Genomic DNA, 14279 nt, shown 5'->3' on the forward strand with positions numbered 1-14279 from the left:
TAGAGAGAAGCGTAGCGAGTAGCATGGGTGCCTATTCAGGTCCAATGGTGCTGACGGGTAGGCCCCGATTGAGTGGCTGTGTAATCCAGTATCTGTCAAAGCGTTGATCACCTCATGAAACCGACATCGACCGATCGAGTGTGAGTGTAGGACTGCAATCAGCGTATCAAACTTGACCAGACAATTGCTTCAATCCAGATCACACAGCACTCCAAGTAAGCCGGCCATCCGTGCCTGAGGCGGCCCCGATAACGCCCGCACGTGACCGCCCCTTGGGTCCGGCCGTCACGTGCAAGGGCGGCTGCTACCGCGTTCTAGAGCCGCCTGTGTCCCAAGACCCCTCCCCTGATGCCCCGTGCATCCTCAATTCCATCCAGCCCTGAACCGTCCAAGGGAGGCCGATCTCCTGCATACAACCCCTTCTGCGCGAACCTATCGGGTGTTGATATCGAATCGCCTCTCTACTTCCGGGTTGGTGCCCGCATTGTGAGTGTGTGCGCTACATACGACATCGACCGGTGGTGGAGTCTCCGTATTTGGGATTCCCTCCTCGCTGCTGCTCCGCAGCGGGTGTTGGTCTTCACAACTGATTGACTAGTCCGATTGCAGAGACGAAAATCGGGTATAGATTTTGGAGTTGAATGTCCCCTACACGTTCATTACCGAAGGCTACGGTGGCATCCTCTTGACACTTCTTTCTTTCTTTCTTTTTTTTTTTTTTTTTTTTTTGCCCGATCCGATAAGCGACCAACGCAACGAGAACTGTTTGACACGAGGGTCCAGTCCACCGCTCATGCTGCGCCTTGCATCGGCCAGCGACGTCCGTCAAGATGCCACCCCCCTCCGCACCTGACAAATCGAGACAAACCTCGGGTGGCAAGTCGTTTTTCGGAAGGAAGCTACACAAGGACCGGCCCGTGGAGGATCGTTATGATGGACATGGGTCGCTAGACAGTCTCGCACCACCTGGAAGCGCCGCCGGCTCTCGTTCTTCTAGGCATTCGAAACGCTCTTCCGTCCAGTCCGTCGATTACCCCCAAGAGATTGATCCCGCCACGTTGGCGCCGTCCGCGGGCGTCATCACGGCTTTACCTTTTGAAAGCTTGCCTGCCGATACGAGGTCGCCTATCCCCGTGGATTCTCTTTCCAAGCCCGATGTGTCGCCGCGGAAAGAACCATCCCCGAGTAATCTTGCAAAAACGGGCGATTTTCATCAATATCCGGTGTGGAATCCCAATGCTGTTCGAGACGCCAACGTCTACTCGCACCCTACTGGCCCCCGTCCGCCGCCTCACGCTTCAAACGTGACTATGACCGGCAGCTCGTCTGGTGATAGGGGAACCCGGTATCAGCAGTGGGCAAGACCCGGGAGTTCGGCAGCCAACACCGGTTTCAGTCACAACTCCTCCTCAACAATGGATTCTTCTTCGAACTCGCGGGTTTCCTTGGACCAGGCTAGTATCCACTCGTCGTTGTCCTCCAATACGCGAGGGTCCAACTATTTTTCTTCTGATGGTTCCGGCCGTACGTTGACGTCTTCGCATTCGGCGGATCGCAACACCTACTTTCCCAACGGAAATTCCAATCGGCTGTCAGCTACACAAGCGGCCTGGCAAGCTTCTCACCCGTCTACCTCCCCGTTGCCGAGGGCGCCAAATCCCGAACAGTATCTCGCCAGACCCAGGGATGACCGGATAGTAGACCAGCTATTTCTGGAGCTGATGCAAAAGAGAGGCTGGCAGAATCTCCCGGAACAGGCTAAACGACAGATGGTGGCATATCCCGCTTCGAAGAAGTGGACCCTTGTCCATCAGGACCGACTGACGGAGCTACAAGGGGAGATGAAACGGAAACAAAACGCACGGCAAACACACGGCCATGATGGCCCGTCCGGGATCCTCGAGCGCGCCGACGAGGAAGGTAGCCCGGAGTGGTACGTCAAAAAGGTCATGGACGACAGCATCACGTCAAAGCAGCTGGCGAGTCTCAGTGTCAGCTTGAGGACACAACCCATCAGCTGGGTGAAGGCGTTTGTCGAGGCACAAGGCCAAATAGCCCTGACAAATGTCCTTGCAAAGATCAATCGGCGAAAGGTATCGGGTCCGGTGCCCGCGCCTCCCACCGGAGACAAAGATCTGGACCGTGAATACGACATCGTCAAATGCTTGAAAGCCCTGATGAACAACAAATACGGGGCGGACGATGCGCTATCGCACCAGCAGGTGATAGTGTCCCTTGTGAGCTCGCTGTTGTCGCCGCGCTTGAACACCAGGAAGCTTGTCAGCGAAGTCTTGACATTCCTTTGTCACTGGGCCGATGGCTACGGCCATCAGAAAGTACTCCAGGCCATGGACCATGTCAAGAATAACCAGGGCGAGACTGGCCGCTTTGATGCATGGATGCGCATCGTTGAAGTCACCGTCGACGGTCGTGGGAAGATGGGCAGTTTGGTCGGTGCCAGCGAAGAGTATCGCAGTGGCGGAATTGGCATAGAAAATCTTCTGATGGAATATGCTGTTTCCACCATGCTGCTGATCAACATGATGGTAGACGCAGGCGAAGGCGATCTACAACTACGATGCCACATTCGCGCTCAGTTCATCTCTTGCGGCGTCAAGCGTCTCCTGACGAAGATGGAGGGCTTCCAGTACGAGGTCATTGACAAGCAGATCGAGCGTTTCCGTGAGAACGAGGCCATCGACTATGAGGACCTCTTGCAGCGGGAAGGAAGCAGTACGAAGGACAGCATCGAGGGCGATGTCAAGGATATGAGCGATCCGTTGCAAATCACGGACGCAATCGCCACGAAGATCAACGGCACCAGGGCGCACGACTATTTCCTCTCTGCGATGCAACACATGCTCCTGATCCGGGAGAACTCGGGAGAGGACGGCCTTCGAATGTATCAGCTTGTGGATGCTATGCTGAGCTATGTTGCCATGGATAGGCGACTGCCCGATCTGGACCTCCGCCAAGGGTTGTCGTTCACCGTCCAGAGTCTGTTGGACCGCCTCCACACGGACGCAGAGGCTAGACAGGTCTACGATGAATCCTTAGAAGCCCGGCAGATCGCGGAGGCTGCTATCGCGGAACGGGATGAGATGCGAGCGCTGGTCGAACTGGGTGCAGACGGCCTGGTCAAGAAGTTGCAGAAGCAGATCGATGAGCAAACCGGCGTCATTGAGCTCCAGGCGAGACAGAATGAGTCTGTCAAAGCGGAGCTTGCCGACGTCCAGAGACTCCGTGCCCAGGAACTCCAGCGGAATGAGCTGGAAACCCGCGAGCTGTATCTGATGCTTCGGGATGCTCAGGACATCGCCGCATCGAATGCCAAGAAGAGCAACAACAACAACAACCTTGCGGAAACGGATCCTTCGCAGATGAGAGGCATCCTGGATCGGGAGAAGCTTCTTGGGAGACTAGAGATGCAGCTCGAAAGGACCAAGACACAATTCAAGCTGGAGGGCAAGGTATGGGGTCAACACGGGCCCTCCGACCGACTGCGCGAATTGCGGGAGCAGATGGATGGGGACACCGAGCCAAGCGACGATTTCCAGGAGCAAGCCCGCCGCAATCTCGAGGCAAACGCATTAGGGTCTGTTTATCGGAAGCATAGCTTTGCGCCAAGACCAGAAAAGGTGGACGAGGACGAGGAGACCTTCGATCAAATGGCGCAGCGACCCCGCATGAACCCAGAGCAAGCGACTGGCCTGCTGGGAGAGATCGCTCTCAAGGTTCCGAAAATTGGTGGCGATGCCGAAGAATCGGATACTAAGGCCTCTGCTCCAGAGCAGCCCGAAGATCCCGAGGCCACGCCGACCGAATCGTCGGTGGCCCAGAAAGATGGGCAAACCGAAGAGAAGGACCTCCCCGCTGCTATGCCTCCTCCCCCTCCTCCGCCACCTCCCCCTCCGCCTCCAGGCTTCGCTGCTGGCGCTCCGCCCCCACCACCACCACCTCCACCGCCTCCCCCCCCTGGAGGGGCCGGGTTCCCTCCCCCGCCGCCTCCTCCTCCTCCCCCACCAGGTATCCCCGGTGGAATGGGACCTCCCCCGCCTCCGCCACCGCCTGGCATGTCTTTTGGTGCTCCCCCTCCGCCTCCACCGCCTGGCATGTCCTTTGGTGCCCCCCCTCCGCCTCCACCGCCCGGCGCCTCGTATGGAGGCTGGCGAGCCAATTATGTGGCTTCGCAGGGCCTTACACCTCACCCGACCAGTGTTCTTTCCTCAATCAGGCCCAAGAAGAAGCTCAAGGCACTGCATTGGGACAAGGTCGATACTCCACAGGTTACAGTGTGGGCTTCCCATGCAGTAAACCCCGAAGCTAAGGAGGAGAAGTATTCCGAATTGGCGAAGAAGGGAGTGCTGGATGAAGTGGAGAGGTTGTTCATGGCGAAAGAGACCAAGATATTTGGCGGTGGCGCAGCAGCCAAGCAGCGCAAGGACAAGAAACAGATCATCTCCAATGAACTGTCGAAGAACTTCCAGATCGCGATGGCCAAATTCTCGCAGTTCCCGGTCGAGGAGGTCGTGCGGAGGGTGATTCACTGCGATCCAGATATCTTGGACAACGCCGTCGTCATGGACTTCATGCAGCGCGACGAGCTGTGCACCATCCCAGAGAACATCTCGAAACTGATGGCTCCGTATAGCCGGGACTGGACAGGCCCTGATGCAGCTAGCGCTGAGAGAGAATCGGATCCCAATGAACTCAGCCGTGAAGACCAGATCTATCTGTACACTGCGTTTGAACTGAACCACTACTGGAAGGCAAGAATGCGCGCACTTGCGTTGACACGGTCGTTCGAGCCCGACTACGAGCATATTTCCACAAAACTTCAGCAAGTGGTCAAGGTCAGCGAGTCTCTCAGGGATTCGGTTGCTCTCATGAATGTCCTTGGTCTGATCCTGGACATCGGCAATTTCATGAATGACGCCAACAAGCAAGCCCAGGGCTTCAAGCTGGGCTCTCTAGCCCGTCTCGGCATGGTCAAAGACGACAAGAATGAGACTACGTTCGCGGATCTTGTCGAACGTATTGTGCGCAACCAGTATCCCGAATGGGAGGACTTTGTGGACGAGATCGCTGGTGTGGTCAGCCTGCAAAAACTCAATGTTGACCAGCTGCGCATGGATGCCAAGAAGTACTGCGACAACATTAAGAACGTACAGTCTAGTCTGGACGCGGGTAACCTGAGCGATCCCAAGAAGTTCCACCCCCAGGATCGCGTCAGCCAGATTGTACAGCGGAGCATGAAGGATGCTCGGCGCAAGGCCGAGCAGATGCAACTGTATTTGGAGGAGATGATCAAGAGCTTTGACGATATCATGGTCTTCTATGGAGAGGATAATACGGACGAAGGCGCTCGGCGGGACTTCTTCGCGAAGCTGGCCTCTTTCTTGCTCGAGTGGAAGGTAAGTGTCCTCCAGCAACCCTGGACGTCGCGGAATACCCAGCTAATCACCTGTTTAGAAATCGAAGGAGAAGAACATGACGCTGGAGGAGACGCGGAAGCGGATGGAAGCGTCTTTGGCCCGCAAGCGCATCAACGCCGGCCTTGCGAATGCTGCTGGGGCCACTACTGAGAGCCCTCAATCCCCGGTCACGAGCGGAGCCATGGATTCGCTCCTGGAGAAGTTACGTGCTGCGGCACCCCAAGCCAGAGACCAGCGTGATCGTCGCCGCCGCGCCAGGCTGAAGGAGCGACACCAGGTTCGGGTCGCTTCGGGGCAACAAATACCGGATAATGCTGGCGAAGAGCAGAGTGCGGGCAACGGAGACGGGGCCAGCAACACCGCTGCTGAGGGCGATGCCGATGCGGGCCCGACTGAAACCGGCCTCCTGAGCCCGCCTCATCCGGAGACAGAACCAGGCTCTGACGCCAAAGGATCTCAGATATCCGAGAGCGAAGATGTGGCAGATCGTGCTGCGAGCATGCTACAGGGTTTGCGAGACAACACAGATCCAGAGCGTACCCGAAGACGAAGAGAAGGCGCCGAGGAAGAGCGGCGAAAGCGTCGGGCTCGCAGACGGAATGGACCTACCAACGGAAGCAAGGACAGTGGCGATGGCTCTGTCATATCACCTCTGCCAGAGCCGGCGACGCCTCCAGGGACCGATCCCATCGACCCTGATGACGAGGCAGCGTCGCAACCAACATCCCCGCCATCTATCGTGGTATCTGAACCAAACCGCCATTCCTCAGACGGCGACGAGTCAGCTCAAGGTTCTCCAAAGGGTCAACCTGCCGCGGCTGAGCCATCGCCATGACGTGCTACGCTGTTTTCCTTCGCGTCTGGACGACCCTACCCTACCTTGTCCATAATATAATGTGTTGATAACCCAACTGACGCCGTCTCGGAAGTATTTACTATTGTTCATTAAGTATGTATAATATTCCTTCGGCAACTTGTGCTTTTTACCTCAGACAGGATTTTTTTTTTTTGCCCTTCATTTCTTTCGTTTCTTCTCTCCGGTTTATCTTTCTTTCCTTTTACCCTTTCTTATTTTACCTTCTAATTTGATACTTCATTTCCCCGTGTGTGGTCCTCAAGACATTAGCCAGCGTGATGGGACCAGGCTCGATATCGCATTCCTTCCTTTTCTATCTTTCCTTTCTTCACTTTGTTTGTGCAATCCAGTTTCGCCAATATCAAATGGATTGGCCAATTCCCCAAGCTTTCTGTTCAAGGGTACATATTTTGTCTCCAACTGCAACCCAATAATCCCAGGGGCCATTGTTTACCCCCCTTGTGTTTTTCCACTCACTCGTCCTGATCTTTTTCACCGATGTACATAACTTGTTCTTTTCTTTCCTTCTGGCCCTGATTCCAATACCTGTTCTGTGCGCACTCGTGTGCCAATGTTATATGTGCATGTCAGTCACGCGAGAAAGAATAAATGGCCGTTGCGTGGTGTATGGCGAAGCGTCATCTTTTCGACGCGCCGGCGTCTGCTGCAGCTGTCCATCGATATACCCTTTCATTTTAGATTTACTGTGGTTGTTTTCCTAAGCTTGTTGGCTTGAGCCGAGCCGAGCGTCTGGTGTACGTTGTAATGCATTATGTTTAGATCGAGCCTCGCATGACTATTCTCATTGGGCATTTTGAGAGGTCTCGGGTTTGGAGATTCTGGAAGTATCCTGTTGTAGAGTGGTAGCTTTCCTTGACGTTTAAACAGATCTAGGCTGGACTGTTATGTTATGGGAACTGTAGAGCGTCACTTCTGGAGGTGATGAACATTGATTATTATTTAAAGGTTCGGCAGCGCCTGGAAAGTATCATCTCTAAGGCAAATATGTACAATGTGGCCACTCATGCACTATTCGAGGCTTTATTATATCCGTCTGTTTATCTTGTCTATTGATACAATACATAATATACACACAACCAACACGCAGGTGATCTATATAAACACCGCGCCCCGTTCGTTACAGTCGCAAGAGAACCGAGTGGTCATGGAACGCATTCATAATTTCCAAACCGCCCAATCTTTCAGGTCCAGTTCTCGGAGAACCCCCCGCAGCGGTCCTTGGAGCTCCATCCCCTGGGCCCAGAGTTTGGGCCCGGCCATATAGCTGATGAAGCCTTCTGGCCCGGAAACGAGGATCATCTTGCGCTGTTGGGCAGGTGACGAGTTCGTAAAGTCCGTGATGTGTTGTTTCGTTATGGAGGTGCCCTCCTCGTCGACGAAATACTCGACCGTTACCTGTCCAGGGTACTGCGCCTTGAGCGCTTCCAATTCTTGAACGACGTGAGAGGGCCGGTGGTTGATATCCGAGGGAGGCTTCTGGTGGTCCGTCGACGACCGGAAGAGACTTGACAGCCACGATTGCTTGGCTTCTCCGGTGGTTGCCGTGTGATCGCTTCGCCCACCAGCGCAATCGTTCCGTTGCCGGTTCGCCCAAAGAATATGGATTCTCCTCGACTCCGGGGATGGGCCGTCCCGGGAAAGAAGCGTATAGCCAGCCTGCAAGGCTGGGGCGATTCCCGTCCCGCCCGCGATGAACAGAACCTGCTGTGTATCGGGCGGGATCTCACACTCGATGCGAGGACCGCGGATATCCACCGGGGTCCCTACTTCTAAGCTGTGCAGATATCGAGACATCTCTCCGAAGGCATCGCGGCGGATGAAAAAGCGCAAGGAGCCCTCCTGATCCTCCACGGCTGTCCACGACGGTAGAGGTGTATAGTCCCGGCCGATTTGCAGCTGGGGCTGTTTGAACATGACGCTCCAGACCCCCGTCTTCCAAGCATCCTCGTACACCTGGGAGTTACTCCCGCCGGCGTGGGATGGTCGAAGCGTGAATAGACTGCCAGTCGACGAGACGGGTTCCTTCGAGACGAGATAGTAGGGGGTGAAGGTGACGGGGTTTAACACGGAGGATTTGGATTGTTGCGATCGGACATAGGCGCCTACTCCGGCCGCGGCGGCACTCACGAGAGCCAGCCGGAACCAGAGGCCCTGTTTCTTGGGCGGAGATGACGAGGATCCATGCTCATAACTCGATTGCGCCGGGAGGGGAGGGGCCGGTTTGGTTGGCGGGGCGGAGGAGTTGAATCGCAGAAAGCCTCGGACCGGGAATCTGGACTTCATGAGAGTATCTCCGCATGTATTTGAGGGGGGGAATGTAGCTGGTGACAATGGAAGGAGAGGGTGGGATAGAATAATCGTGACAGGAGAAAATCTTGAGCCGATTGGGGACGATGGACGATCGGACGGGAAGATCATCATCATACTAGGATGTTTCCGTGTTATTTCCAGTGGGGTTCAGGAGTAAATGCACCTGCCTGTATGCGTACGCGCCGGGGTTACCGCCCGGGATTCTACCAATGGGGAGGAGAGAAGCTGTTTCTGCCACTAATGCCACGCAGATTTTGCCATATCGTCACCCCAACTTTATATCCTTTATTAGCATCTTCCGCTTCCTTCTTTCCCTTCGTTCTCTCCTTCTTCCCTCTCATCCCCCTTGTCTATCTATGCCTCATAGGAATGGGCACTGTCTTTGTATCGATCGTCATTGCTTCTCTTTGCTCTAGTTTTTCTTTGTTTCTCTCCTTTTGATTTGTCTACTCCGACACCCCCCCCGCCAACACCTCTCGTCCTGTCGCTCGTTCTGCCGCCCACCATAACCCATAACCACGACCTCGCCTCGAAAGTCGCCGAATTTGGATAGGGGAACAAACAAACAAAGCACCAAACAGGGTGACCACCAAATAAATAAATAGTTTTTCGAACGAATTCTCAATCGGATCGCATATCGCAACCTCCCCGGTGATGTCCCATGAACCGTTCCCGGCCGCTGGTACCCGATCGGGCAATAACAACCGCAATGCCTCTCGGGACTCGCTCGAACTCGCCTCGCTAGCCTCCTCCTCGCCCGACTCGAGGGAGTCTCGCTCGTCATCTCCCTCGGGAATCTCCTCGTCGCGCAAACTCTCTCTGGAGGATGAAGACCCTCTCGGGGAGCGCACGGGGTTGACCCGCTCCTACTCCGTCTCGTCCGCCTTCGACTTCGGAAACACCCTCTTCCCCTTATCGCAGACCGCCGGTGGATATGCACCCTTGGGAGGTCGGCCGACGCTGGATCGCGAGGCCGGTGTCACGGATGGAGCGTTGGAACGGAATAAGACCCTGACTTACATGAACGGGCTGTCCCTCGTCGTGGGTTTGATCATTGGCTCCGGCATCTTTTCTTCCCCAAGTCAAGTCAACGCCAATGCGGGGTCGCCTGGGGCGTCGCTCATTGCATGGGTTGTTGCGGGGATTTTGGCATGGACGGGCGCTGCGAGCTATGCCGAGCTCGGGGGCGCAATCCCCTTGAACGGTGGCTCGCAGGTCTACCTGTCCAAGATCTTCGGGGAGATGACGGGCTTCCTATTCACGTGGTGTGCTGTTCTCGTGCTGAAACCAGGAAGTGCGGCCATTATCGCCATCATCTTTGGCGAATACGTGGTCCGGGCCGTTATGGGCGCTGAAGTCCCATTGAGCCCCTGGGTCGAAAAAGCCGTCGCATTCGGTGGGCTATTCTTAGTGACCCTGTTGAACTGCATCTCGACTCGAGTGGCTGCCCGCATCGGTGATCTCTTCATGATTCTCAAATTTGTCGCCCTGCTCGGGGTCACCATCATCGGTATCATTGTGGCAATGACCGGGCTCTCGTCGAGTGGAAGCGCCAGCAAAGAGTGGAAGACTGGCTGGTTTGAGGGCACCAGCACTGATGTATCGGCTTGGGCGGTGGCCTTGTATGCAGGCCTGTGGGCTTTTGACGGTTGGGACAATGTGCGTGGCCGAATTGTTTTCTCCCTTCCCAAAAATCCACTTCCTAACAATTAGCTCACCACTTCGACAGACAAACTACGTCACGGGCGAGTTCAAGAATCCGAATCGCGACCTTCCGCGGGTGATCCATACGGCGATGCCCTTAGTGATCCTTTCTTATTTGCTTGCCAATGTTTCTTACTTCCTCGTGCTGCCCCATTCGACCATTGAATCGAGCAACACGATCGCCGTTCAGTTTGGCGACAAGGTTTTCGGAAGCGTTGGTGCTCTGATCTTCGCCCTGATCGTCTCCGCCAGCTGTCTCGGCGCCCTGAACGCAACCATCTTCACCAGCGGACGTCTCGTATATGCGGCGGGCAAGGAGGGCTACCTGCCCTCGATGTTTGGAAGTCTGTGGACTGGGGGCTCGCCGTCCAGCGGGTCGACGAATCGACTGCAGCGTCGTTCGTGGGCGAGCAAGTCAGTCGCTCGTCTCTTCGGGGAAGGGGCACGGATCGGATACACCCCCATCAACGCCATGGCGCTCAATTCTGGCCTTACTCTGGTATATGTCATCCTCGGTGAATTCAAGACCCTCGTCACCTTCTACGGCGTTGCTGGCTATATATTTTACTTCCTCACGGTACTCGGTTTGATTGTCCTCCGGATCCGAGAACCGCACCTGGAGCGCCCTTACCGGACGTGGATCTCGACTCCGATCATCTTCTGCTGCGTGAGCCTGTTCCTTCTCAGTCGAGCGGTCATCGCAGAGCCTCTCCAAACCCTGATCGTGGTGGCGTTTATCGTTGCCGGTGTTCCGGTTTACTTCTGGCGCATCTACCGACGGGACGGTCGGACATCTTTGCCTGGGTGGAAGTTCTGGCAGTCAAAATAACGAGGCCATTCTTCATTTTCTTTCACCACAGTTCTTATTTTTCCTTCTACCTCACCCGCCACTTGAGGGTTTGCACCCTTGTCCCTATATCGAATTTCCTCATACTCGCCTTTAATATTTGTTCGCCTAAAAAAGTCGAACTTACCGGATATGATACCCCTCACATTGATCCGAATGCTGGCATGCCTTAGAATTCCTGATGTCGCATCAAGATCACCATGGCCCATGACCGGCATTTTGATTACTGCCCTTTTCTCTTCATTGATCTTGATCATGTCCTGTTGAACCCAAATCTGAGATTTGGGTTTTTGTCTTCGACTACTGTTTTATTATTGGAGGAATTCCCCATGGTTTTGATCCGCCAGATGGTGGATGGATATACATAGTTACGCGGATCGCTTGTGATATAGGTACGCATGTAATTTAATCGATAATCGCAACCCATTGTGGTAGATGCAATATACGATACAAGAAAGGCTAGCATAGAACCAACCCCACCATTGAACAAAATAGGGAAAGGCCTCTCAGGTGAGGGGTTACAGGAACGATATGGAGCACGCATATCTCCACGGCATTTCGCTCTATTGCCAGCTCGCTGTACCGGTAAGTATCGGCATCTTGTACGCGGAATTGAGGAGGGCTTGAGATAGGCCATGGACTAAGTTGACTCGCTAGGGGTGGTTCATTATCAAACAATTGGTCGAGAATAAATTGTTGATAAACCGTGCCCAATTATTCCAGACTTGGTCAATATCCCTGAAGGACTAGGACTAGGACTAGTCAATAAATACTGACACGGCGGCCAAAGACCACTCTTTGATCGAGAGTACTTCTTACTCCTCCTGCAGGCACAGCACCCGACTTTCGTGATTACAGCTACCATGGGGAGTATACAACCGTGGGAGCAGACGGCCTCCCAGAAACGGGCCCTGAGGGACCAAGCTATGCGGGACTATATGGTTCTCGACCTGGACCAGCGGCCCCCTCGAGTTCAAGATGTCCATAAACGCTCTGCTCTCGCCAATGACCCCGTGGCTCAGGAAATCACCGACATTGATAGCATTCCTGCTCTCCTGGAGCTACTTGGGAGTGGAAAGTACACTGTCGAGAATGTCGTTCTGGCTTATATCAAGAGGTACGTCCATCACATGTTGAACGTACAAGACTTGAGATGGTTCTCGTAACGAGATTAACCGCGTCTAGGGCTGTTGTAGCACATCAACTGGTGGGTGGCGTCGGCAATCAAAGTCCACCATTATAACACAGCTAACACACGATGCTTAAGACCAACTGCATCACGGAAGTCGTCTTCGAGGATGCACTAGCACAAGCTCGCACTCTGGACGAGCACTTCAAGAAAACAGGCCAACTCAAAGGACCACTCCACGGAGTCCCTATCACAGTAAAAGACCAGTTCAACGTCGCAGGCGTCGATACGACACTCGGTTACGTGGGCCGTTCTTTCGCCCCGGCGACAGAGGACGCTGTCTTGGTTCAGATACTGCGGGACATGGGCGCCGTTGTTCTTGCCAAGACGAATCTGCCCCAGAGTATCATGGTTCGTTCATTTATGATCCCAATGGCAAGACGTCGCAGACTCACGGTCTTGGTTTACAGTGGGCCGAAACCAATAACCCTCTGTGGGGATTGACGGTGAATCCGCGGAATCCTGACTTCACCCCTGGTGGTTCGACTGGAGGCGAGGGTGCTCTTTTGGCCTTGCACGGATCTCTCTTGGGGTTGGGTACCGACATTGGCGGAAGTGTCAGGATACCGCAGAGTCTGATGGGTCTCTACGGGTTCAAACCTAGCGTAAGGAACATCTGTTTTTTTTTTTTTTCTGGGTATGATGAACGGATTGTAATGTTTTAACTCCGGACAGAGCGCCAGATACCCCTACCATGGTGTCCCGGTTTCCACAGAAGGGCAGGAGCATGTACCCTCATCCGTGGGCCCGATGGCGCGCGACTTAGCATCCATCTGCTACGTCAGCCGTCTGATCGCCGACTCGAAGCCATGGGAGTCCGACCCGCGATGCGCTCCCCTCCCCTGGAACGAGACGGCATTCCAAGAAGTCCAGTCCCGGCCGCTAGTAATCGGCTTGATCCTGGACGACGGAGTCGTGAAGGTCCATCCCCCAGTGGAAAGGGCGCTTCTCGAGCTATCCCAGAAGCTGAAACACAGCGGCCACGAAGTCATCATCTGGGACGCATCCGACCACCCCGAGTACATTCGACTCATGGATCTCTACTACACAGTCGACGGAGGCGAAGACATCCGTCGTGATATCAGCGTCGCCGGAGAACCGTGCATACCGCACGTCGAAGCGCTCCTCAACCGCGGCAAACCCATCTCCGTCTACGAGTACTGGCAGCTCAACAAGCAGAAGGTCGCGCTGCAGAAGAAATCCCTCGATGAATGGAATACCACTCGCGGCCCCTCGGGCAGATTAGTCGATGTCCTCCTGGCGCCCACGACGCCCCATCCGGCTATTCCCCATAGGAGCGTGCGGTGGGTGGGATACACTAAGATATGGAATTTACTGGACTATCCGGCTGTTACGTTCCCTGTTGACCGTGTGCGCGCGGAGATCGATCAACGGCCGACGGAGGCGTATCAGCCTAGGAATGACTTGGACGCGTGGAACTGGAATCTCTACGACCCGCAATCTATGGATGGACATCCGGTTAACGTGCAGATTATTGGGAGGAAACTCCATGAGGAGGTTGTGTTGGGGGCTGCTTCTGTGGTCGAGAAGGTTTGGAGAGCCAACAAGTGATATACCGCATACTTGTAAAGGAGTATACGACGTTGGTAAATAATGACTGCACTGTTTAGACGAGTAACCAATTCAAGGCCCGGATAGTAGAGTAGGTTTTGTGTAAGTTTGGACCAAGCACAATCTAACCCCCACTTTTGGGTGGAGTTGAGTTCAAATCCTCTCTCCATCCAACATCCCCAAGGTTGACGTTTGGAGAGACAAAGTCGGGTATTTACGCACTAGGAATCATTCCATGGTTCGTGAGTCCATAAGGATCTCCCTATCCAATCACAATCATAATTGGATGGCGATTGATATGGGTTGGAGTTCCAACAGCGAATTGGAGAAACCAAGTGCTTCGTC

The 14279-nt window shown here is 54.5% G+C and overlaps 3 protein-coding genes across 3 annotated transcripts; 2 read left to right on the forward strand and 1 right to left on the reverse strand.

The window, feature by feature from the left end:
- Nucleotides 1-719: 719 nt before the first annotated feature.
- On the forward strand, nucleotides 720-6410 carry BDW47DRAFT_134315 (formin sepA). The gene is made up of 2 exons (XM_024818052.1): nucleotides 720-5414; nucleotides 5473-6410. The coding sequence occupies exons 1-2, from the start codon at nucleotides 831-833 to the stop codon at nucleotides 6268-6270; spliced, it is 5382 nt and encodes a 1793-aa protein (XP_024668483.1). The 5' UTR covers nucleotides 720-830; the 3' UTR covers nucleotides 6271-6410.
- Nucleotides 6411-7388: 978 nt separating this feature from the next.
- Nucleotides 7389-8666, reverse strand: BDW47DRAFT_112146 (cytochrome b5 reductase family protein). The gene has a single exon (XM_024814106.1). It carries the CDS (start codon nucleotides 8593-8595, stop codon nucleotides 7468-7470), a length of 1128 nt encoding a protein of 375 aa, XP_024668484.1. The 5' UTR covers nucleotides 8596-8666; the 3' UTR covers nucleotides 7389-7467.
- Nucleotides 8667-9276: 610 nt separating this feature from the next.
- On the forward strand, nucleotides 9277-13934 carry BDW47DRAFT_120323 (amino acid/polyamine transporter; the record flags this gene model as incomplete). The annotated part of the gene is made up of 7 exons (XM_024815471.1): nucleotides 9277-10244; nucleotides 10336-11111; nucleotides 11981-12290; nucleotides 12359-12380; nucleotides 12441-12713; nucleotides 12773-12967; nucleotides 13038-13934. 7 exons carry the CDS (start codon nucleotides 9277-9279, stop codon nucleotides 13932-13934), a joined length of 3441 nt encoding a protein of 1146 aa, XP_024668485.1.
- Between the last annotated feature and the right edge of the window lie 345 nt (nucleotides 13935-14279).

This window comes from Aspergillus candidus (genome assembly GCF_002847045.1).
Source record: "Aspergillus candidus strain CBS 102.13 unplaced genomic scaffold BDW47scaffold_62, whole genome shotgun sequence".
Taxonomy (NCBI): Eukaryota; Fungi; Ascomycota; class Eurotiomycetes; order Eurotiales; family Aspergillaceae; genus Aspergillus; species Aspergillus candidus.

Excerpts from the sequence above, each read along its gene's own strand:
- BDW47DRAFT_112146 (XM_024814106.1), bottom strand. The coding sequence starts at position 8,595 with ATGAAGTCCAGATTCCCGGTCCGAGGCTTTCTGCGATTCAACTCCTCC.
- BDW47DRAFT_134315 (XM_024818052.1), top strand. The coding sequence starts at position 831 with ATGCCACCCCCCTCCGCACCTGACAAATCGAGACAAACCTCGGGTGGC. Across the intron at positions 5,415-5,472 it reads CTTTCTTGCTCGAGTGGAAG|AAATCGAAGGAGAAGAACAT; the intron begins GTAAGTGTCCTC and ends TCACCTGTTTAG.